Raw genomic sequence first — 21,731 nt, 5'->3', positions numbered from 1 at the left:
TCCTGAGCGGCTGAGTTTACAGGTGTAACACAGTCAGCTGTTTTACGTTTTTGCAAATCATTTTAGTGTCAAGCTTAAAGAAGATGGTTGGACTCCGAAGGCTGCTTCTGTGGCTGGTCTGTTGCAATATTCCATGCAACGCAGCCTTTGGGCAGCCACCAGATGCTTGAGGGACACTGAAGCAGAAAAAGCAGAAAATGTCTTCGTATGTATCTCTGGCAGATCTCTGAGAGGGGTTCTGTCCCCAGGTCACAGTGAGAACTGTTGGATGAAAATGATAACCCCACAGATGCAAGAGGGGAAAACCAGAATTCAATCATCCTCCTTTTACGAAGGACAAAAGGGAGGCCCAGACTGGTGGAGCCCTCAGCAGGAAGTGCAGCAGCAACCCCAGCAGCAGGACCCTAACCTCCACTAGAGCTGCGTGTGTCGGGAGCCATAAACCGCTGTACGGGGCACCTCTTGAGGCGGCCTTGTGCCTGCCCAGGCCTCACAGCCAAAGTAATGTCAAGAGACAGGAGCCAGCCAGGCCTGGCGGTGCACACCTGAAATCCCACAGGCTCGGGAGGCTGAGGCAGGAGGATCAGGAGTTCAAAGCCAGCCTCAGCAAAATCGAGGCATAAGAAACTCAGTGAGACCCTGTCTCTAAATGAAATACAAAATAGGGCCAGGGGTGGGGCTCAATGGTTGAGTGCCCCTGAGTTTAATCCCCCCATAGGGAAAAAGAGAGAGAGACGGGAGCCAGTGACCTGGGCCTGAGTCCCTCCCAGACACGTGTGAATATTGTTGGTTGAGAGATCATCATAACCAGGCTATTGAGCCTGTCTGTGCCTCAGTTTCTCTAGCTGTAAAATGGACCTATTAGGCCAGTGCAGACCTTGCTATAGAATAAAGGACCGCCAAAAATCGGCACCCCCTAATCGTTAACTATGACTGTGTTCGAGTGCTCTTCTGAGCCAGTGCGAAAACGCACACACTCTGCGCACACTCTCTGGGAACACCTGCCTGCCTCCCTCTCCTAGAGACCCCTGTTTTCCATCCCCAGGTTGGGATCTCACTCCAGAGGCCTTAAGTACCTGCAGACCTGCCTTCCAAGCAGGCAGCCGAGCACGCTGGGACCCGGGTCTGGAGGAGAGGAAGTCTGGGATGAGTGTAGGATCCCCTATCAGAGTTGGCAAGACCTGGCTTGGACACCTGGGTCCCTGTCGTCTGTTCCAGCGGCTACCACCCCTCAGTTCCCATTTACCACCTAACTGGCTCGGATGTCTCTGCAGTGGAACATGGAAGTAAGACCCCAGGTTCCTGGTCTCTGGAGTTCCTCAGGCACCCAAGTGCCAGTACCAGAGACCTATGGAAAGGGGTAGGTCTGGACGCCAAATCCTGGCCTTGTAAGGGGTGTGGGCTCCGGTACGAGGTCCCAGGCTTATCGGGGAAGGGTATGCTAGCACCCCAAAATTCTCAACTGGAAAGGGAGGGTCTCAAACGCCTGGATCTGTGTCCCTGGAGGGGACGTCTGAGTCTCCTATGGGGGGCTTGGGCGCAGGGTACTGTCCTTGTCCGAGGGGCTGTTGGAAGGCAGGATTATCTCGCAGGAGCTGGGGCACTTGACACCTTCAGAGCGTGGTGAATATGCGGGGACTCCGGGTTCCTCTCCAGGGCTGGAGACGCTCCGACTCCGAGGTTCTTACCCCTGATGTTGCTGTGAGGTGAGGCCGGGCTGCGGGACACCGAGGTGAGGACTCCCTACCAACCAAAGGCGCGAGTGCTAGCGGTGGGCTGGGCCGAGGGGTGGAGACGCGGTGGGCGGGGTCCCGACAGACCCCGCCCCCGCCCGGCGGCGCTGTCCGCGGTCTCCAAGTCTGCGAGGCCGCGGTGGGCGCCGAGAGCCAGGCGCCACAGCCCGCGGAGCCCCGTCGCCCCAGGGTCTATGGAGTGGCCCCTCTGCGCCGCCTGGCCGGCCTCACGCCGCGCCTGGAGTCTGCCCCGCGGCCAGGTAACCGGGTTGGTGTCCTCTGAGTTGGGGACGCCTGGAGGCTTGACCTGAAGGGAAGAGGAACTCCTGGGTCCTGGAGGAATATGGGGGTCGCAACTCTAGTGGGGGGCTAGAGGATCAAGACGACGCTGGGGACAGGGGTACACTGCTGTTTGCGTCCTGGGGAAATAGGAGATCAGGGAACCTAGACGCCAGGGTTGGGGGCGTCTGGACACCTGGCTGCGGAGGCTTTGGGGCGGCCTGGATCCTGCAGGAAAGGGGCGTCCTGGAGCCCAGTTCTGGAAGAAAAACCTTCTGGTTCTAGAGGATCCGGATACCAAGACACCTGGGCCCTGAGTATAGGTCCATCTGGGGGTGTCCCGGGGCCGAGGCTATGGTCACCGCATCGGGGGTTGGGTCTCGCACGCTGGGGTCTTCAGGGAGGAAGTTGAAATTGCGGAAATTTGGCGGTTCAGACACATGGCGCCACCCCCGAGGGACTGAGGGATCCCTGGGCAGCACATAGGGTGGGGCCCTTGGCCTCTGCCCCCTACCTCATTAGCCTAGCCTAGGAAACAGGCGCACCGCGGATCCGAGGAGGCCGACGTTGGGGATGGGTTTGGGGGCGGACCCCCGGGACCTAGGGCCAGGGGGCTGGAGCCCTGCGTGCCTGGGCCCCGCAAGGCGCCCGCCCCCAGCCCGGCTTGGGCATGCTTGGCACGCAGCGCGCGGGCCGGTCCGATCCGTATGCGCGCCGCGTGCGCCCATTGGTATGCGGGAGCCGGCCCGGCGCGGGCGTGAGGCGGGCGCGCTGGCGGGCGGCGCGGGGGAGGCGGCGGCGGGGCACGTCCTCACCCAGAGCACCAGCCAGGGGCAGGGCAGGGTAGGAGCTGCGGCTTCGGTCCCCGGGCCTCTAAGGAGGGGAAACTGAGGCACCATCCAGGCCAGCTTCAGGGACCCCGCAGGGACCTCAGTTTCCCTAAAGGTTTCCCCAGGGCACTGAGCGCCGCCTCTGACTCCTTCCCGCTGCAGGAGACGCGGGTCCCTGAGCCTGCCTGAAGCAGCCCCAGCGAGATGGCGGCCCCCTATCCCGGCAGTGGCGGCGGAAGCGAGGTCAAGTGCGGGGGAGGCCGTGGCGCCAGCGTCCCGTGGGACTTTCTGCCTGGGCTGATGGTCAAGGCCCCGCCTGGACCCTGGTGAGCTAAGCCCCGCCCCCTTGGTCATGGCCCCGCCCTCGGGGAGGGGCCCCGGGGAGAATTCACACTCGCTTTTGGGTTCGCGTCCCGGGGAGGATTCCTCCCGAGCTTTCTGCCCCGCCCCTGGGCTGGGATTCCTCGCCCCGACTGATTGAACGGTGGTTTGGTACCTGTCTGCCCTTCGGCCAGGATTCAGAACCAGTACTGTTAATCCCTCCCTTCTTCCTCCTCCCCCTAGAGGACGGGCTTACACCCAGGTCTGTCCCCACCTCCGGCCACGTATAGAATTTGCACTCAGGTCTGCCCCCATCGCCTGAGGGTTGAGTCCACTCCCAGTGTCCCTCCAGTTCCCGGGGCCCCAGGAGGCCGGGCTTGCCCCCGGCCCCTTTCCCTCGTGCCCCTGGGCCCAGCTGATGCCTCCTCCGGGCCGCCCACCCAGCCTGCAGGCGCAGCGCAAGGAGAAGTCCCGTAATGCGGCGCGCTCGCGGCGCGGGAAGGAAAACCTGGAGTTCTTCGAGCTGGCCAAGCTACTCCCGCTGCCCGGCGCCATCTCCAGCCAGCTGGACAAGGCGTCCATCGTGCGTCTCAGCGTCACCTACCTCCGCCTGCGACGCTTCGCGGCGCTGGGGGCGCCGCCCTGGGGCCTGCGGGCGGTGGGACCACCGGCCGGCCTCGGTGAGTGCGCATGCGCGGGGCGCCAGGGTTCTAGGGACCCAGAAACTGGGATCCCGGCCGCAGGAGATTGAGCCCTGGTCCAGCTCCAGGGGAGTCGGCCAAACCCTTTGTGTGCCCTATCACGTGGCTCCTGCTCTCCAAGCCTCAGTTTATTAATCTGTGAAATGGACACAGAAACTGTGGCGATTTCGTAAATTTTGGCCTAAGCCAGGACGCGGCAACACCGGGCATCGCCAGTAACAGCTGTTATTTTTATTAGGGGAGGTGAATCATTCTTATCCCAAAGAATCCCCATGTCTGATGGATGAGCCGCAGAGAACCCACTTTGGGTTCCCATCACTCGTGGGAGATACCGCGCCCAGACCTGCGGAGCCGCAGAGGGCATGCAAGGACGTTGGCGCCCGAATCCCGGGTTTGGGGGGCGTGAGGGAGACAGCTCAGCCAAGGGGGGACATGAGGCGGTTCAGGGAGATGTGCCTTGGTCTCTGGGCTGGCTCTGCCGCCCAACAGCTCTGTAGCCTTGGGCAGGTGGCCTCCCCTCCTGGTGCCTTGTTCATGAAATGGGACTCCAACCTCCAACCCTCCAACCTCCCCCAGAAGGCCGAGGAGCGGGCAGGTGGGTCTTGGCAAAGCCCCCCAGCAGGCCCGGCTCAGAGGGGCAGCGTGGGCGGATGCAGGTCAGGCTGCGGCGCTCTGGCCGGGAGCCTCCGCTGTTCCCAGCACTCAGGGTCCAGCATCAAAGTAGAGCAAAGTTCCCGCCCTGAAGCCACTCCGCCAAGACACAGAGAAATAAGCCACTACCTTCTAGAATCTGTAAGAACCTAGACTACGTGAAATACAGATGTATAACTAATTTTATTATCATTCAGACTTGACTATTGATGCCTAGAAGGGTTCTGTTCTTGTCATTACCACTTACATTTGATGCATCTCTGCTTTACTGTTATTAAAAGAAGACGGTGAAAGGTGTTAATCTGAGGTCGCAGGCAAAAGGCACAGGATGCACCAGGCTACCCCTGACCCCTGCCGCAGGAGAAGGGGGTGTTCTTAGGGTGGGGTTGCAGGGGCTCCAATTCCCCTCCTGCCCTGGTCCCAGAGGAGGAGGGGGGAGACAAAATAGCATTGATTAAGCTCGCAATAAATCACCATTTAAATTTAAATAATCCGGCTTCCCAGGCGGTAATTAGGCGAATTGACTGGCGCTGAGAGAATGCGGCATTAGCGCCGCTGATTACTGTCATTACCTCGAACAACATGTGCGCCGGCGGGGGATAAACATCTTGTCTATTGTCCCTGAGCTCCAGGGAGGGAAAGGGGGGCTGAGAGTGGGTCTGCAGTCCCCCCACTACCTGGATGGGCATTCCGAGGCCCAGAGGGCGCAGGGGTTCCCCGAGGTGACAACATGGGGTGACAGGCCACCTGTATGCCAGAGCCAGCTGGGGTTGGGCCAGCGTGTGTGGGCGCAGTACTCCTGGACTGCAGCCCCCAAGTTGGAAGATGAGGGACAGACGCCTGCAGCTGTAGGGTTCCCCCAACAGGGGGCTAAACACCTGCTCCTGTAGTTCAGGTGGGGAAACTGAGGATGTCTCGGCTGAAACCAGACAGCGGAGCCTGCTGTCGCCCCTGAAGGGGCCTCATGTCCTCGGTGGTCAGAGTGGCCGGTGACTGCCTGCCGGATGCTAAGCCAGGCGCTGCACACAGACAACAAGCTGAGCCCTCAGAAGCCATAGGGGGAGGTACTCCAGTGGCCCCAGGTCACAAAGAGGGCACACAGCAGGGACTGCAACATAGGGATGGCGCCTACCTTGCAGATCTCCTGGTGGGGGTATCTGTTACTCAGGGCCTCAGTCAGCCATCTGTAAAATGGGCCGGTGGATGTTAAAGTCCAGCCCCCAGGGTCAGTCTAGGAAGGAGAAGGCTCCGCCTCACATCAACACGCCCTCCTCTTTCAACAAACACCCACTGACCACCTTCCTGTGTCCCTGACTGCTGGCACCTGACCTCCACACCCTGCACACAGGGCCCTGCCCCACCTTCCCCCCTGGTCTCACTTCCATCTGGCACCTAGGAGGCTGCCTAGGGTCCTCTACCCAGATCCCCTTCCCTCAGAAGGCCAGCTTTTCAGGAAAGCCTTCCCCCACAGCCCATGTTAGCACCCCACGGTTCCCCCACACCCATCTTCCTTTCTGGTTTTACACCTTTCCCTGGCGCTCATTGTCACCTGACACAGGCTGCATGTGCTTATCTTGTTTATTGTGTGCCCTTTGTCTGCTGAGCTAGACTAGTGCTTGGGTTGCAGTGAGGGCTCAATACATTGTCACTGAGCAACAGTGGACCCAGGTGAGGTGATGTCTTAGATCACAGGTCAGGCACCACCTCTCTGAGGAAGTGACTTCCTGGAGGTTAGGGAGTAAGCTGTAAGGAAGAAGAGTGGTCTAGGCCTGGGGACACACAGCAAGTGCAAAGGTCCTGAGGCAGACCTTTTGGAAAGCAGTCACAGCCTTGAGACCTAGGGTTCTGGAGAGGAGCAAGTAAGGTGAGGGTGAACAGAGTGGCCAGTGGGGCCGTGTCATGGTCATGCAGGGCCTCCTGGTCATGGTGAGGATTTGATCACTACCCCAGTGACACAGGAGCCAGGAAGGAACCCAGGGCCCAGGGAGAGAAGCAGGGAACAGGTGGAAGGTGAGGCCTTGGGTGGGAGCTGGTCAGGGTGGGTGATAACCTCGGGTCCAGGCCACGGGCGTGAGGAAGAGGAGGGTCGGGTGGACCCCATGTTATGTGCCATGACACTGGTAAGAATCCGGCAGTGCAGGCACGGGGTGCACACCTGGAATCTCAGCGACTCCAGAGGCTGAGGTAGGAGGACTCCAAGTTCAAGGCCAGCCTCAGCCACTCAGTGAGATCCTGTCTCAGAACAAAACTTGCAAAGGGCTGGGGATGTGGCTCAGGGGTGGAGTAGCCCCGGGTGCAGTCCCCTGTACCAAAAAAAATGCGCCTGCGCCTGGCTGGTGCACAGACATCCACTCTATCACAGACGGAGCTGAGGGGACTACTGCAGAACAGGGTCCCTCCCCACAGTGCCCTGAGGTCAGCTCCAGGGAGCCGGGAGCCTGGATGATGCGGGGGTCCCTCCTCCAGGCTCCCCAGGGTAAAGAGTCCCAGGATAAAGTGTTGGCACTGGAAGCCAACCCCGGGCGGCCCTTCTCAGGGCAGCTGAAGCTCAGGGCCTTAGCCATGCAGGGGACACCTGCGAAGCCCGGCCTCCACTGCTCCCCTCTGCCCTTGGTCTCGCCTCGCCTACCCCTGGGTCCCGCCTGCACTTCTGCTCCCCTGTCCCCACCTCTGTCCCCTCTGTGTGTGTCTTGATGGCGCCTGGGGGCAGTCCCTGAGGAGAAACTTGTGCTAATACTTGTTAAGAGAGTGAGTGAGGTTGGGGGTCTGGATTTGAAGAGCCACCCGGTGAATTTGGGGACAGAGAAATGGGGCGTTTGAGGGAGGAGTCGGGAGGTGGCTGGGCTGAGGGGGTGGGGGCAGAGTGACCGTGAGCGTTAGTCAGTGATCAGAGCCGGCTCTGGGGTCCCTGTCGCAGGGGGTGGCCCGGGATGGGGACAGCAGGTCCCGAGCCCCCGCCCCCAGCCCGCCTGCCCGTCGATGCTGTTAATTGCAGCAGCTCAGTCTGACCCGGGCTGATCCTGGAGAGGGAAAATGAAGGAATTAGCAAAAATGACAGGGAAAATTGCGACAATTAGCAGGCCCGCATTGTTCCCGCCTGTCACCAGGATGGTGGGAGCTGCGTCTCGGGGAGGGTCTGCCGCCCCCCTCCCCAGTTATTGTTCCTGGATCTGCAGGGGGAGGAGGGAGGAGCAGCCAGTAGGATTGGGGCGCTGGGGGGAGGCTTGGCCAGACACTGGGGGCCAGGGCGGCCTGGGCGGTTGTCCTCGCCTGGCGTTTTGATGGCCTGGTCGTAACAACAGTAATCACACAATTAATGCGATGAATATGCACCCGCTCTGGGCCGGGCGGCTGGGGCTGTGGCCCTGGGGGAGACCCGCACCCCCAAACCCACCTGGCAAAGCAGGAAACTGGGGCTCAGAAAGGAGGAGGGGCTGGTCAGGGCAGGATGGCACTGGAAGCCAGCCTGGGGACTCTTGAGGAACTAAGTCCTCCCCAGAGTGCCTGCCTCTCCCTTAGGGGGTCAACTATGCAGGGTCAGGGTCACCCTGGGAATCTGGGTGGGGACAGTGTCCGGGCTCTGGTACCTCTGCCAACCTCCAGCACAAGACAAGGACTGGGGCCCCAGCTCCTGACCAAGGGAGGATGACGCCGGGGACCCTGTCACCACCCCTGGCTCCTTTGCCAGCTCTGTCTCTCCATTTCTCTCTCTCTCTCTCTCTCTCTCTCTCATCTTTTTACATCTCTCTGTCTCCCTCTCTCTTTGGATTTCTCTCTTGATTTAAGGACCTGTCCTTAGCTTTTTTTTTTTTAATGTGGTGCTGGGGATCGAACCCGGGGCCTTGTGCACGTGAGGCAAGTTCTCTACCAACGGAGCTAGAGCCCCAGCCCCTTACCTTATCTCCTTCTTAATGTCTCTGTCCTTATCTCATTTAAAAAAAAATAAGTTTATTGAGGTAAAATTTACCTACCATAAAATTAGCCATTGTGAAGGGAAGAGCCCAGTGGCCGCGAGTACAGTGGTCAGGATGCTCTGCAGCGGTCACCGTCGTCACCTCTGTTTGCAAACCGTCTCCATCACCCCAAAACAATCCCAGCCCCATCAAGCCCCTCCCCTTCCCCCAGTCCTGCAACCACTCACCGCTTCAGCCTCCATAGAGGCCGACTCTGGACGTCCCGGGCTGGAGTCCTGCCCACGTCCCTGTGTGTGCCTTCTTCCACTTCGCACTTTTCTCAAGGTTCGGCCACGTCACATCCGTCACCTGTCAGTTTCGCTCTGGCTGCGGAACCGTGCAGCATCGTGTGCTCACACCCATGCATGGACATTTGGGGGGTCCCCCCCTTGGACCAGGGGTGCTTTACCACTGAGCACATCCCCAGCCCTTTTTATTTTTTCATTTTGAAACAGGGTCTCGCTAAGTTCGTAAGGCTGGCCTCAAAACTTGCGGTCCTCCTGCCTCAGTCTCCTGAGTTGCAGGAATTACAGGCCTGCACTCCCCCGTACCCAGCTGTCACTGTGGTGTTTTGTTTTTGGTACCAGGGATTGAGCTCAGGGACACTCACCACTGAGCCCCATCCCCAGCCCTATTTTGTATTTTATTTAGAGACAGGGTCTCACTGAGTTGCTTAGTGCTGAGGCTGGCTTTGAACTCTGGATCCTCCTGCCTCAGCCTCCTGAGCCGCTGGGACTACAGGCATGGTGTGATTTGCATTTCCCTGACGACTAAGGACGTTGAACACCTTTTCAGAGCTTGTTAACCATCTGTACATCTTCCCTGGAGAAAAGCCTATTCAAGTCTTTTGCCCATTTTTGAACTGGGCTGTCGTGTTGCAATCCCCCGTTCCTTCCTGTTTCCCGGGGTCTCTCTCAGCTCGTCTCCCACCCGCCTCCTCACCCTTCAGTCCTCTGTTCAGATGTCCCCCACCTATTCTATTCTCCATGACATGGCCACAAATTATAGTTCTGTGCCTGTTAGTTTCTTGCTTTTCTTCATCTGCACCTGGCCTGGGAGCTCAGTGAGGGCGGGCTGGGCTGTCCCGGTCACCTGGTCACACCCCAGCACTGCCCACTGCAGGACCTGTGGCAGAGGTATTTAGTGAGCTTTGGGGGCGTTAGTGAGTGGGAACGAACGAATCCCTCTCTGCCCCCCATCTGTCTGTCTCAGTCACTGTATTTGTGACTCTTCCCCCGCCCCACCTCGGGTCTCTTCTCTACTGGGCCCTGGTCACTTGGGGGAATCGTGGGGGATTTCTAGCCTGGCTCCCTGGGGGCCTTCCCAGGCCAAGGTCAGCCAGACCAATAGGCCCTGGCCGCATCCTTCCCTCCGCCCAGCCTCAGGCCGCCGGGGCCCCGCGACGCTGGTCTCCGAGGTCTTCGAGCAGCACCTGGGAGGACACATCTTGCAGGTGAGGCCTCTTCCTAGCCTGTTGCTCCTCACTGCCACCTGGTGGCCACATCGGGGAACAGCACCCTTTCTGCCGCATCATCCCCTGGGGAGTGAATGCCGGGCTTCGCTGTTGCCTGCCCCTTTCGAGGGTCACCGAAGCCCACCACCCCCAGGCAGAGACCCAGATTTCAGAGCTTGCCTTCCCGCTTGCTGGCTGGAAATCCTCCCTACTCCTGCCTCCGTTTCTCCCCACTCTAGTCCCTGGACGGCTTTGTGTTCGCCTTGAACCAGGAAGGAAAATTCCTCTACATCTCAGAAACAGTTTCCATCTATCTGGGCCTCTCACAGGTAAGGACCACCAGGGGGCCACCATCTCCACCGCCTGGCCCGTGCTTGCTTTTGCTCTCTCCAGACCCCCACCCATAAAAGAAGTGGACTGAATCCACAGTCCCCAAAGTGTGCTCCTTGGAACCCCACGTGGCACCCCCCAGCTCATCTTCATGGTGGTGGTTGGGGGAAGAGTCATTAAAATAACAGGTCAATTTGAGGAAAGCAAATGAGCTGAAAGATCCGTTTGTCAGTAACTGGTTAGCCAGGTGCACAGTGTTTGCCAGCACATTCCTTCTTAATCATTTTACAGTTTGTAGCAATTCATGTTGGAAGGGTTTGAGGCTCCCCGGCCTTGGGGAGTGAGTATGTCCCCACTCCTGAACTGGGGATTGAACCGTGGGGCAATTTACCACTAAGCTACATTCTCAGTCCTCTTTGGGACAGGGCCAAGAGGCTGGCCTGGGACGTGTGACCCTCCTGCCTCAGCCTCCTGGCTCACAAGGATTACACAGGTGTACACCACCTTGCTGTTTTAGTTGATTGACTCTCATTATGTCCTTAACTCAACCTGCTGTTTCTGCCCCAGCTCCTGCAAAATAAAAGGAGGGCAGGGAGACTCGGAAGTCCCTGGCTCAGGAGCCCTGGCCTCTTGCAGCTTCTAGGCCTAGCCAGTCCATTCAATGCAAATTGCTGTCAACTTTTATCATTTCTACAAATCTGTTGGCAAATGGGAAATTGGGGAACTTCGGTTCATTGGCTAGCTGGTTTTTGTGCTCAGTTGGTCATCAAGTTGTTAGAAATTCCTGGAGTGGGAAGAGAAAGAAAAGGAATTTGGACAAGAGGAAGGGGACACACAGGAAGAGTGGAAGAAAGGCTTAAAAAGGGGGGGCAAAGCTGGGGGGATGGTTCAAGCCTATAATCCAGTGGCTCAGCAGGCTGAGGCAGAAGGATTGAGATGTCAAAGCCAGGCTCAGCCAAAGCAAGGCAGGCGCTAAGCAACTTAGTGAGACCCTGTCTCTAAATAAAATAGGGCTGGGGATGTGGCTCGGTGGTTGAGTGCCCCTGAGTTCACTCCCCAGTACCCCCGCAAAAAAGGGGGACTCAAAGCCAGGTGGTGCACGCCTGTAACCCCTGTGACTCAGTAGGCTGAGGCAAGAGGATTGCAAGTTCAAAGCCAGCCTCAGCAACTTAGCAAGACTTGGTCTCAAAATATAAAAAAGGACTGGGGATGTGACTCAGTGCTCCTGGGTTCAATCTCAGGTGCAAAAAAAAAAAAAAAAAGTGAGATCAGAGTCAATGAGGGGGAGCAGCAGTCCAGAGGGATGAGGACTAGTGGGAGGCCCGTGACCCCGGTAGAGGGGCGATGAATGGAGAGCTGTGGTCAATTAGCAATGTGGGGAGGGGGCTTGAGTGGGGACTGAAGGCCAGAGGTTCCTGAGGACTCGGGGCAGGAGTGCAGTGGAGAAGAGATGGGGGTCCGGGCTGGGGGCGGCGGGGAGAGAAGGACCCCTGCGAGAGATTTTGGAGGTCGACGTGAATGTAGAGGAGCTGCCTTGAGGGCTCTCACGCTTTCCAGGGCTGGGAAGCTACCCCAGCGCTCGCCTTCCGAGTTCCCCGCGATCCCCGCCGGTGCAGGCTGCCTGCTGTAGGGTGGGAGCGGAGAGGAGCTAGAAAACCGCGGCTGTGACAACCCGGTGTCAGCCCAGGGCCCCTTCTTCCTAGAGTGGTCAGAGTTAGAAAAACTTTATTAATCCCTGGGCACGACTCTCCCCTGGGAGGGCGCAGGAAGAACCTGTTTGTGGCCTCCATTAAACAGGTGAACGTTATTTCTGCTAAAAAGCCCAGGATTGGCACGGGGCACACTTGCGCGCGGGCCCCAGCCCTGGGGCGAGAGGCTGCGCGCGCACCTGACGCGCCCCTGCACTCCCCTCGGCCGCCGGCAGGTGGAGCTGACTGGCAGCAGCGTCTTCGACTACATCCACCCCGGGGACCACTCGGAGGTTCTGGAACAACTGGGGCTGCGGACCCCGACCCCCGGGCCCCCCACCCCGCCCTCCGTCTCGTCCTCTTCCTCCTCCTCCTCTTCCTCCTCGCTGGCGGATGCCCCGGAGATCGGTAATTCCAAGGACCCCCCAAAAGAAGGAAGCCCAGGTGAACCAGGGGGCGCCTGTTCTGCTCTGTCTCCTTTAAACGAAACCCACTCTCCCTCGAGTTGCGCAAAGCAAGTCTGTAGAACGAATCAGCCTGAGCGGTGAGGCTCGGCTCGCTAAAACTGCCAAACTCCCTAGAATGGCCAGGCTCCCCAAGATTTGAGTTTCAGAAAGACCTCTCTGCCTGCTGAATAAAGGTGGGAGTGACTTCGGAAAATAATCTGGCAGGCAGGCACGAGTAGGGGGACATTCGCATTGTGCCGTGCCTTTAAGTACATAATTGCATTGGATTCTAACTAAAAGCAGGAACTATTATCTCCATATTACACAGCAGAACACGGAGACACAGCACAGAGAGGTTAAGTTAATTGCCCCGGGTCACACAGCTATAAGTGATTGAATTGGACTCTAGCCCAGGCTTGTCTCTCTTTCCTCCAGTGGAAATTTCCATTCTTGTGGTGCAGAGAGAAAGTGTTGGAGATTAGATCCTGAAAGCTACTTTTAGCTCTAAAATGTTGGGGGCCTATGAAGTTAACTCTCCCATAAATTGGATTTTCCTATATTGGGTCTGCTTAACACCAAAAACACCTGGTACATCAGCAGGGACTGCCAGCTTGGGGGGGACGTCTATTACACACGAGGATGAAGTGTGGCTGTCTGCACCTGAACTTGAGGCACAGAGTACTTTATGTGAGCATTTTTGTAAGACCATATCAGGGCTCACAGGATAATCTGGATTTGTGAGTTTCATTAGTTGCTATTCCCGAGCCTCCCTCTGTGCCAGGTCCTATGCTGGGGACACAGTAGGGACAGTTCCATCCTCCTGGAGTTCACAGTCCAGTGGGGAAGACTGACCTGGTCCTGACAGACTGACAGTTGAAACTGGACAGAGCCCAGATAGGGGACCCCAGAAGGAACAGCTGGCCCAGCCTGGGGATCAGAGAGGGGCTTCCTGGAGGAGATGTGTGAGCCGAGACCTGGAGGGAGAGACTGCAGGACCCTGGGGAGCTGTGGTGGTTAGAGCAGGAGGGACAGGGTCTGATGGGAGCTTGAAGACCCGCCTGGCTGCAGCAGAGGGGAGATGGGCAGGTGGCAGCGAGCTGCATGATCAGGTGTACTCTGAGCCTATCAGGGTCCCGGGTCTCGCTGGCTCTGCGGTGGGTGGGGCTGTGTGACCTCTCGAGGACCCCCTAACTGCCCTGCTGTCCTCCCCAGAGACCAGCCCTGCGGAGGGGCCCGCCTCCTCCCGGGTGCAGGAGCGCTCCTTCTTCATCCGCATGAAATCCACCCTCACCAAGCGGGGGCTGCACGTCAAGGCCTCGGGGTACAAGGTGGGTGTGGGCATCTGGTCCCAGCCTCTGAGGCACATCCTGTGGTCTGGGGCAGAGCTTGTGCATCCCTGCCAGCGATGTCCCTGGTGCGAGGGTGACCCAGGGAACCCTGGTGGAGGCTTCTCTAGCTATAGATGGTTTAGGGAACCAGGTCTAGGATCTGGGGGCCCCTTCGTTCCCTCCGTGCCCCAGGGCCTCTGGGTGACAGGTGGAACCTGGTGGGATGGCCTGGTTATGGTCTTCCTGCCACTGGCCTTGCCCCGCCCCGACCATGCCCACTATCCACTGGTACCGCCTTGCTTGTCCCCAACTACACCCACCACCAGCAGGTCATCCACGTGACAGGGCGCCTACGGGCCCGGGCGTTGGGCCTGGTGGCTCTGGGTCACACCTTGCCCCCAGCCCCACTGGCTGAGCTGCCTCTGCATGGACACATGATCGTCTTCCGCCTCAGCCTGGGTCTCACCATCCTTGCTTGTGAGAGCAGGTACCGGGGTCGGGGACTGGGGCGCGTGGATGGGGCGCACAGGAGAACTGGGGTTCTGTGGAAGTCAAAGGGACTGCTGGGTCTGCAGACTGGGGCATCGGGGACCCTCAGGAGGAGGAAGAGCAGCCGAGGGGCAGGGTGACAGGCAGAAGGGACCCTCCCTTCCCCCGTCGGCCTGGGAGGGACCCTTCGGGCTGGGGGAGGGCGGGGCCAACGGAGCTCCGCCCCTCCCCAGCCCTTTCCTCTGGGGCCTCTCCTCCCTCCACTCCTGCACTGGGCGGTGGGGAAGATTCACAGTGAAACAGTCCCCGTGCTGAGAGCACCATCAAAGCCCTGCTCTGCCACATGCTCGCAGCCACCCTGCGAGGGACACTGTTATTATCATGCCCACTTCACAGCTGAACAGAAGCCCGGAGCCCTCAGGGCAAGGGCTTGGACCCCGGGTCACTCTGGAGCCAACTCTGTCTCCCCCCACACCATGGTCTTGGACTCCTCCCCTCTTCTGTCATCCCAGAGTCAGCGACCATATGGACCTGGGGCCCTCAGAGCTTGTGGGCCGCAGCTGCTACCAGTTTGTCCATGGACAGGATGCAACCAGGATCCGCCAAAGCCACCTGGACCGTGAGACACACCACAGACCCCCCCTCCCAACACAAACCAGACCTGAGTACCCTCACTGTTCCCTGAAGTCCTCCTTCAGGGCTGGCCACGGTGCCTCCTGCTGCACCCGTGGTTCCAAGGGCTCAATTTGTCACACGAAGAGGGCAGCAGGAGACTCAGCAAGGACTCAGGGTGTGGGCGGAGGGCTAAAGGGGCTGTGGGGTCTCTGACCCACCCTTGAAACGCAGCAGGCTTCGTACTGGGCCACCTCTGGGGCTCTGACTCTGGCTCTCTGTCTCCCTGTCTCTGCTGCTCTTTCCCTCTCTGCCCCCTCCTCCTGTCCACCATTTCTGACCCCCTCCCCCTCCCCACCCTGCCCTGTCCCTTGGGTCTCTTCTGACTCTGGGCTGGGTCCAGTGCTGGACAAGGGCCAGGTGATGACCGGTTACTACCGTTGGCTGCAGCGTGCTGGGGGCTTCGTGTGGCTGCAGTCTGTGGCCACCGTGGCTGGCAGCGGGAAGAGCCCTGGGGAGCATCACGTGCTCTGGGTCAGCCATGTGCTCAGGTGAGAGCTGCTGCCCCTCCTGTGGGCACAGAGCCCAGCCCCCGAGAACTCCTCCCAAGGATTCTGCCACCTGTCCGCAGCTCGGGTGGGGGTCTTCAGGGAGAGCCTCGGGAACAGGACAAGCCCTGAGGGGTCTGAAAACCTGAAGGGGAAAGGAGACCATGAGAGGGAGGGCCTGGAGGGGACGGCCTCACTGGCAGGACACAGAGAAGAGTTGGGAGGGAGGGACAGGTTCATGGTGGCTTCTGGTCAATTTCAGGCTTGAGGGCCTGAAATTGCCTCTGGGCACTGGGAAGCCATAGTAGGCTCCTACCAGGGGAGGGCCACAGAGTAGACGGACTCATGGAAAATGAATGCGAAAGGCAGAGGAGAGAAAGCTATTGCCATCAGAGGCCCAGCAGAAACAGAGGCTCAGGGCCACAGGAAGTAGGGGCATGGCTTGGGGCATGGTGTATAAAGTCATGAAAGAAAAGGCTGAGGATGACTAGAGGCCTTTCATATGGGGCACTGGGGAGCCATAGGAGGCTTTAGATCTGAGGAGGGTCATAGTCAAATCTGCTTTTGGGGAAAAACTCTCTTGCTACTGTGAAGAAACAAAACGGGTGCTGGGGGACCAAAGGAGGCTGGGGCAGGTTTGGAAAATGCCAGACTCTAAGGCTGGAGAAGGGAGAGAAATCAGTCTTCTGCTCAGATTTGGGCTCTGGAGGGGAGCCGCAGGTCTGGAAGGGAGATGCTGAGATCACATGAGCACAGGGTGCCCAGGGGCACCCAGACAGTAACAGCAGGAGCACAGGGTGCCCAGGGGCACCTGACAGTACCAGCAGGCTGGCCAATGGCTGTATGGATCTGTGTGGTTGGGCTAGAAGCCAACTTGGAGTTTGGGGGTCTGGAGAAGAGTCCTTTCAGTACTTTGGGGTGGAGGCTCCATATTCCCTGGTGCGGTCACCTGCACTCACAGTGTAAGGGGGGACTTCACTTACTGCTGCAGGTGGTGTGGGGCAGGAGGGCACCTTCCCTTGCCAGAGGCTGGGCAGCCAGGGACCCCTGGCTCCCAATGCCATCCTCTTGTCCCCAGCCAAGCGGAGTGTGGCCAAACACCTCTGGATGCCTTCCAGCTTCCAGCCAGTGTGCCCTGTGAGGACACATCCAGCCCAGGGCCAGAGCACACAGGTAAGCCCCTCAGGATTGCTGAGTCCTGCAGTACCCAGTCTGGAAGCCACATGTGGCTATTAGCATTAAAATTAAAAATCCACTGGCACATGCTTGTAATCCAGCAACTAACCAGGCAGAAGGATCCCAAGTTTGAAGCCAGCCTCAGCAACTTAGCGATGCCCTAAGCAACTAACGAGGCCCTGTCTCAAAAGAAAAAGGGTTGGAGACAGGGCTCAGTGGTTAAGAGTCCCTGGGTTCAATCCCTGCTACCAAAAAAGAATAAAAGAAAGAAAAAGGAATCCACATCTTGATCATACTCACCACATGGGACAGTGCAGATCTAAAACATTTCCAGTAAGTGGAACGTTGTATTCTGGAAAGTTCCATGGATCGGCACAGGTCTAGATTGGGACTTCTCAACCTCAGCTCTACTGCTGTTTTCGAGCTGGACGGTCCTTTGCTGTCCTCTGCATTGGAGGATGTTTAGCAGCACTTCTGGCCTCTGCCCACTACATGCAGTGGCCCCCCTCCCAGTGTGACAACCTCAGCAAGTGTTCCCTAGCTGAGAAGGGCGGGGCGAGCCCCCAGCCCACGTGGGAAGGCTGAGGGCTTCAGAATCGGCCCCTTCCAGAGCGGGAGCCCCCGGTGGAGAGGAAGCAGGTCGTCCCCGCCGACAAGGACGAGGCCCCGCAGACGCGCGGCAAACGCATCAAGGTGGAACCGGCTCCCAGGGAAAGGCAAGCCCGCGAGGACAGTGGGGACGAGGAGCCCTCGGAACGACCGGCCCCACCGCGACGGGAGTTCACGTCTGTCATCCGGGCCGGGGCGCTGAAGCAGGATCCGGTGCGGCCGTGGGGCCTGGCGCCGCCCGGGGACCCCCCACCCTCCCTGCTCCACGCAGGCTTCCTGCCGCCCGTGGTGCGGAGCCTGTGCACGCCCGGCGCCATCCGCTACGGCCCCGCTGAGCTGGGCCTCGTGTACCCGCACCTGCCGCGGCTGGGCCCCGGCCCCGCGCTCCCGGAGGCCTTCTACCCCAGCCTGGGCCTGCCCTACCCCGGGCCTCCGGGCACCAGGGTGTCGCGGAAGGGGGACTGAGGACCGCGGGGCAGTGGACCTGGGGAGGGCGTGGCGGGGCCAAGCTGTCAGCCCTCTTGAGAATTAAACGCCCGCCGGGCGGGGCTGGGCACTGGCTCCACCTCCACCTCCATCTCCTCTCCTGGATGAGCTCCACCTGCCTGCCCCGCCGCCCCCACTGCCCTCCTCCCTCGGCCCCACCTCCTCCAGGCCCAGCCTTCCCCAAGCAACAGGAACCACCACTCTGGAGCGAGGGAAGGGTCAGGTTTTAATGTCCCAGTCCTGGGGCCCGGCCGCCCAGCACCAGCCGGTGGGCACAGCCTTGCTTACTCGGGCGGTGGCCGGCCTGCTTCATCTGGGCCTTCGGCGCTGGCCGCCCCATCGTCCTCGGGTACCAGTTCCACATCAAGCTCTAGCTGGCCCATGTAGAGGCCCACGGCACAAGCCCAGAGCAGACTAGCGGCCAGCACGGCCCCAACGCCCGCCGCCGCGCCCCCCAGAGAGAGCTGCATGGGTCCCCGCAGCGACGCCAGGCCCACAGCATAGGAGGCGCCGCCCCACACTACACACAGGCCGCCCAGCAGGAAGAAGCCTGTGGAAGACAAGACCATGGTCAATGGAGGGCAGGGCCTGGAGCACCAGCCTGGTGCTGCCCCCTTGAGGGGCTGGGGGAGATCAGGGACAGAGGCTGGGCTAGGAAGGGACTGGAGCAAACCCAAGGGTGGATTAGGGGGCTGGAGCAGTTCAGGGCGAGGACCAAGGTGGCTGCGCATAAACGGGAATCAGGGTGTCCATGGTTGGAAGTGGAGTCCAGGAGAGTGAGGGCTGGTCTGGGAGCAAAGAGAATGCTGGAGGGGCAGAGGCAAGGCCATGCAGGAGGGCTGGACAAAGGCCCTTCATCTCTAAGAAATCAGATTGGAAGAGGAAGCCCCATAGCCATGCCCTGGGCCACCACTTGAGGGATCTGTGCCCATGAATAGGGGTGGGTGGGAGGCCCACACTCACCAGTGCATCCGTGGAAGAGAGGCTCTACACTTATAATTGGGGGAGGGGCAGGAGGGAGTCCATGTTGAGAGGGAGCACCCTCACTCCCTTGAGAGTGAGAGCAGGGGTCTACACTCACCATAGGCTGCTTCCCGACCCATGTCACTCTGCATGAAGGAGATGACCCCAATGCCAGATGCCAGAAGGCCATTGCGGAACCAGGAGAGGAAGGCTGGAGAGAGGGGGAGATGGAAGCTCAATGTCAGCCCAACCTAACTCCCACCCCCCACCCCCACCCAGAGAGTCAAACCCTGGGCCTTCCCCTCATCCCACTTCCACCCCATCCAGCCCTCCACCAAACCCTGTCACCTCAATCTCTCACCCCATCACTGAGCCCCTCTCCCCCAAACTCTGCAACACCCGAGATTCAAGACAGTCTGCAGAACCTGGAGGGCAATTTAGAGCCCAAAGTGAAGAATCTCCATCTGAAGGCAGGAAAACCCCAAAAGGTGGTCCTGGTCACCCTCCTGCCCACATGGTATCTCCATGACCCTCCCTCTCACTTCTTTCTCAGACACCTGGAATAGGCTCCTCCCACCCAAGCCTTTCTCCAGCTTCCCTCTTCACCTTCCTCCAAATGCCACCCTCTCCTACCGGGTATGGTCGTCCTCAATGCATCCACATCTCCCCACCACCCCCGCTCAAATTCCTGCGTGGTGTTGGCAGGCTGGTCCCATTACAAGACCCCACAGTATCCCACTATATCTCCAAACTGCCCCCCACACCCCTTGTTGAGTTCCCTCCCCCTGCAGCATAGATCACCTCTCCCTCCAATCAGACCAGATCTTTTCTTCTATTGGTTGTGCCCTCCTCCAATCCGGAGCTTCCCCATCTTCTGCGGGGAGCCACACTCCCGCTTTATACCGAGTGGTCGCCTCTGCAATTCGAATGGACCCCTCTTGCAAATAACTCCCTCACTCTTAGGCTGCCTCTGCAAACCTCTTTCATCCAGAAAGGCGCAATTCTATCAAGCTGCCTCTCCTCGTCGGACCACCGCTTCCGATCCCTCCTGCACCTCATTAACCCGAGCACTCCTCCTACCGCAAGTCCTTGCCCTATGCGGACCTCCTGCGCTCCTCGACCAGGGTTTCTTTGCGCTTATACGGAAGCCCTTCTCCCTGCCGAGCCCAGGCCCTGTTTCCAGCAGGAACCGCACGCACCCTCGTCGCCCGCACACAGACGCCCACCGCTCAGCCACACGGACCCCCGTCTCTCACCCGAGCTGACCCCATTCCCTACCACAGACCTGTCTCGTGAGCCTTTCGGAGGAGCCAGGCGTCCGCGCGGTCCAGTTCGGACACTGGGGGCGGAGAAGCTCCGGCGCGGGGACCGTGGCCGGGGGCGAAGGACCCTCGGGCGCCCCCACTCCGGGGCCGCTGAGGCGGCAGCTGCGCCCCCCGGAAGTGGACTCGGGCCAGGCGGGCGACCCGAGCCCACCACCAGCCGCCTCCCATGGTTCGCACTACAGCCGCCGCGCGCCGCCCCGCCCCAAGAGCCGCCTGTAGGCTGCAAGACACGTCACTCAGGAGCAGCGGCCCTCCCATTAGGTTTTCGCCCGCCACTCAGGTCCAGTAACCATTGTCCATTGGTCAGAATGGTGATGATTCCTCCTCTGTCATCTATGCCGGTAGTGTGCGTCCCACCTTGCTTTTACCACTCGACTACGAATCCCAGCGATCATTGCGTCGGGGGAGGGCCTCTCTCCAGAAGCCGGCGGCGCGGTGTCTGCTGGGACTTGTGGTTTTAAACATAATCCCAAAGGCGAAAACAAACATCCAGGAGCTTAATGTAGAATCTTTGCAATACTCTAGGGAGTCCAGAGAGTAGAGTAAAACTCCTCAGTAAGCTGACTACCGAGCGATTATACTACTACTATTTTGTATTCCTCTCTAGTCTTTTTATGTAGATGTAAAGTAAGATGCTGTTTGACAATTTTTTTTTCCAGATAACTTTACTGTGAACCTTGAATTGTGGTATCACAAATTTTTCCCATAACATTTAAATTTATAATCTTAAAAACATTGTTTATTTTTGAACATGGTGCTAAATGCAGGGTTCAATGAAAAGTAAACCCCAACCAGTCCCCTAACCAGTTTCCATACCCTGTTTAACACCATCATATTTAATGTTCCTATGGACACATTATAAGAACATACCAGAAGTGATTGATCCGGACGCCACTGTTGGATACCAAGGTTGTTTCCATTTTTTCCCTGCTATAGACATTATGTAGTTTCCTTTAAGTTCTAAGCCTCTGGTTTTAGGAGGGACAGGATTCCACTGGGGGGCTCGGGTTGTAGTGGAGCGCTTGACTAGCTTGTATGAGGCACTGGGTTGGTTCCTCAGCTAGGCCAACGCTTTGCTGCTGAGCTACATCCCAGCCCATGTCAGGTCCATGTACTTAAAGGGAAAAAAAAGAACGAGGCAGATAAAACGTTTAAAAACATCCCACTGGCAAACTTTAGCATCGTGCTTCTGCCACTAGTTGCTCTCTTGGCTTTTTGTACACTCACTACACCATGACATCATTATCTTAATACTTCTCTGGCTGTGAGCTTCCAGTGGATGGGGTACTTAACTGACCCATCTCCATGTCCCCCACCCAACACAGGGGAGGGACTAAGTCAATAATAGCAAACACGTACTGATGGCTTTCTCTGTGCCAGCAATTGTGCTAGGCACATTATGTACATAATGGTTGTTTAGTCCTCACTGCAACCCTAAGAGAAACTGGAATGTTCCCGGTTTTACAGAGGGAAACAGCAAAGCTCAGAGGACTGGGATAATAGAAGCTAATGTTAATTGAGCTCAATGTGTCAATCACTGTTCCACTGCCTTGTATAGAGGACCCTATTAAATCTTCAAAATAGCTTCATGTAATACCATTATTATTCCCATTTTTCAGAGGAGATAGAGGTTAATCACTACCCTTAATCACATAGCTAATTAAACATGTTCAATGCCAAATTACTAGCCACTGTGCCATACCACTTATATGCATTCATGCATTCATTCATTCAACAAGCATTTACTGAGCAGCTGAACATAGGAGCTCATGCCTATAATCCTAGTGACTCAGGAGACTAAGATAGGAGG

The 21,731-nt window shown here is 58.4% G+C and overlaps 2 protein-coding genes across 6 annotated transcripts; one reads left to right on the top strand and one right to left on the bottom strand.

Annotated features, from left to right (window-relative positions):
• Positions 1–1,836: 1,836 nt before the first annotated feature.
• On the top strand, positions 1,837–17,718 carry Npas1 (neuronal PAS domain protein 1). 5 transcript variants are annotated; one of them, XM_046455440.1, is made up of 12 exons: positions 1,837–1,993; positions 3,005–3,168; positions 3,608–3,843; positions 9,848–9,921; positions 10,161–10,250; positions 12,176–12,347; positions 13,598–13,713; positions 14,043–14,200; positions 14,715–14,821; positions 15,218–15,365; positions 16,441–16,535; positions 17,149–17,718. In XM_046455440.1, the coding sequence occupies exons 2-12, from the start codon at positions 3,047–3,049 to the stop codon at positions 17,610–17,612; spliced, it is 1,782 nt and encodes a 593-aa protein (XP_046311396.1). In that variant the 5' UTR covers positions 1,837–1,993; positions 3,005–3,046; the 3' UTR covers positions 17,613–17,718. The 5 variants fall into 5 exon arrangements, with proteins under 5 accessions (XP_046311396.1, XP_046311395.1, XP_046311393.1 ...); XM_046455439.1 differs by having other exon boundaries at positions 14,040–14,200; XM_046455437.1 differs by having other exon boundaries at positions 12,176–12,383.
• Positions 17,719–17,840: 122 nt separating this feature from the next.
• Tmem160 (transmembrane protein 160) lies at positions 17,841–20,134 on the bottom strand. Its single transcript, XM_046455749.2, has 3 exons — positions 19,882–20,134; positions 18,715–18,807; positions 17,841–18,183 (listed from the first exon to the last, which is right to left on the bottom strand). Exons 1-3 carry the CDS (start codon positions 20,087–20,089, stop codon positions 17,918–17,920), a joined length of 567 nt encoding a protein of 188 aa, XP_046311705.1. The 5' UTR covers positions 20,090–20,134; the 3' UTR covers positions 17,841–17,917.
• Positions 20,135–21,731: the final 1,597 nt, after the last annotated feature.

The sequence above is a fragment of the Marmota monax genome, unplaced genomic scaffold, assembly GCF_021218885.2.
Source record: "Marmota monax isolate L192 unplaced genomic scaffold, Marmota_monax_Labrador192_F-V1.1 WCK01_AAM20220418_F8-fsc00149, whole genome shotgun sequence".
NCBI lineage: Eukaryota > Metazoa > Chordata > Mammalia > Rodentia > Sciuridae > Marmota > Marmota monax.
Note: the sequence above shows the minus strand (reverse complement) of the source record. Positions and strands in the feature narration are given on the sequence as shown.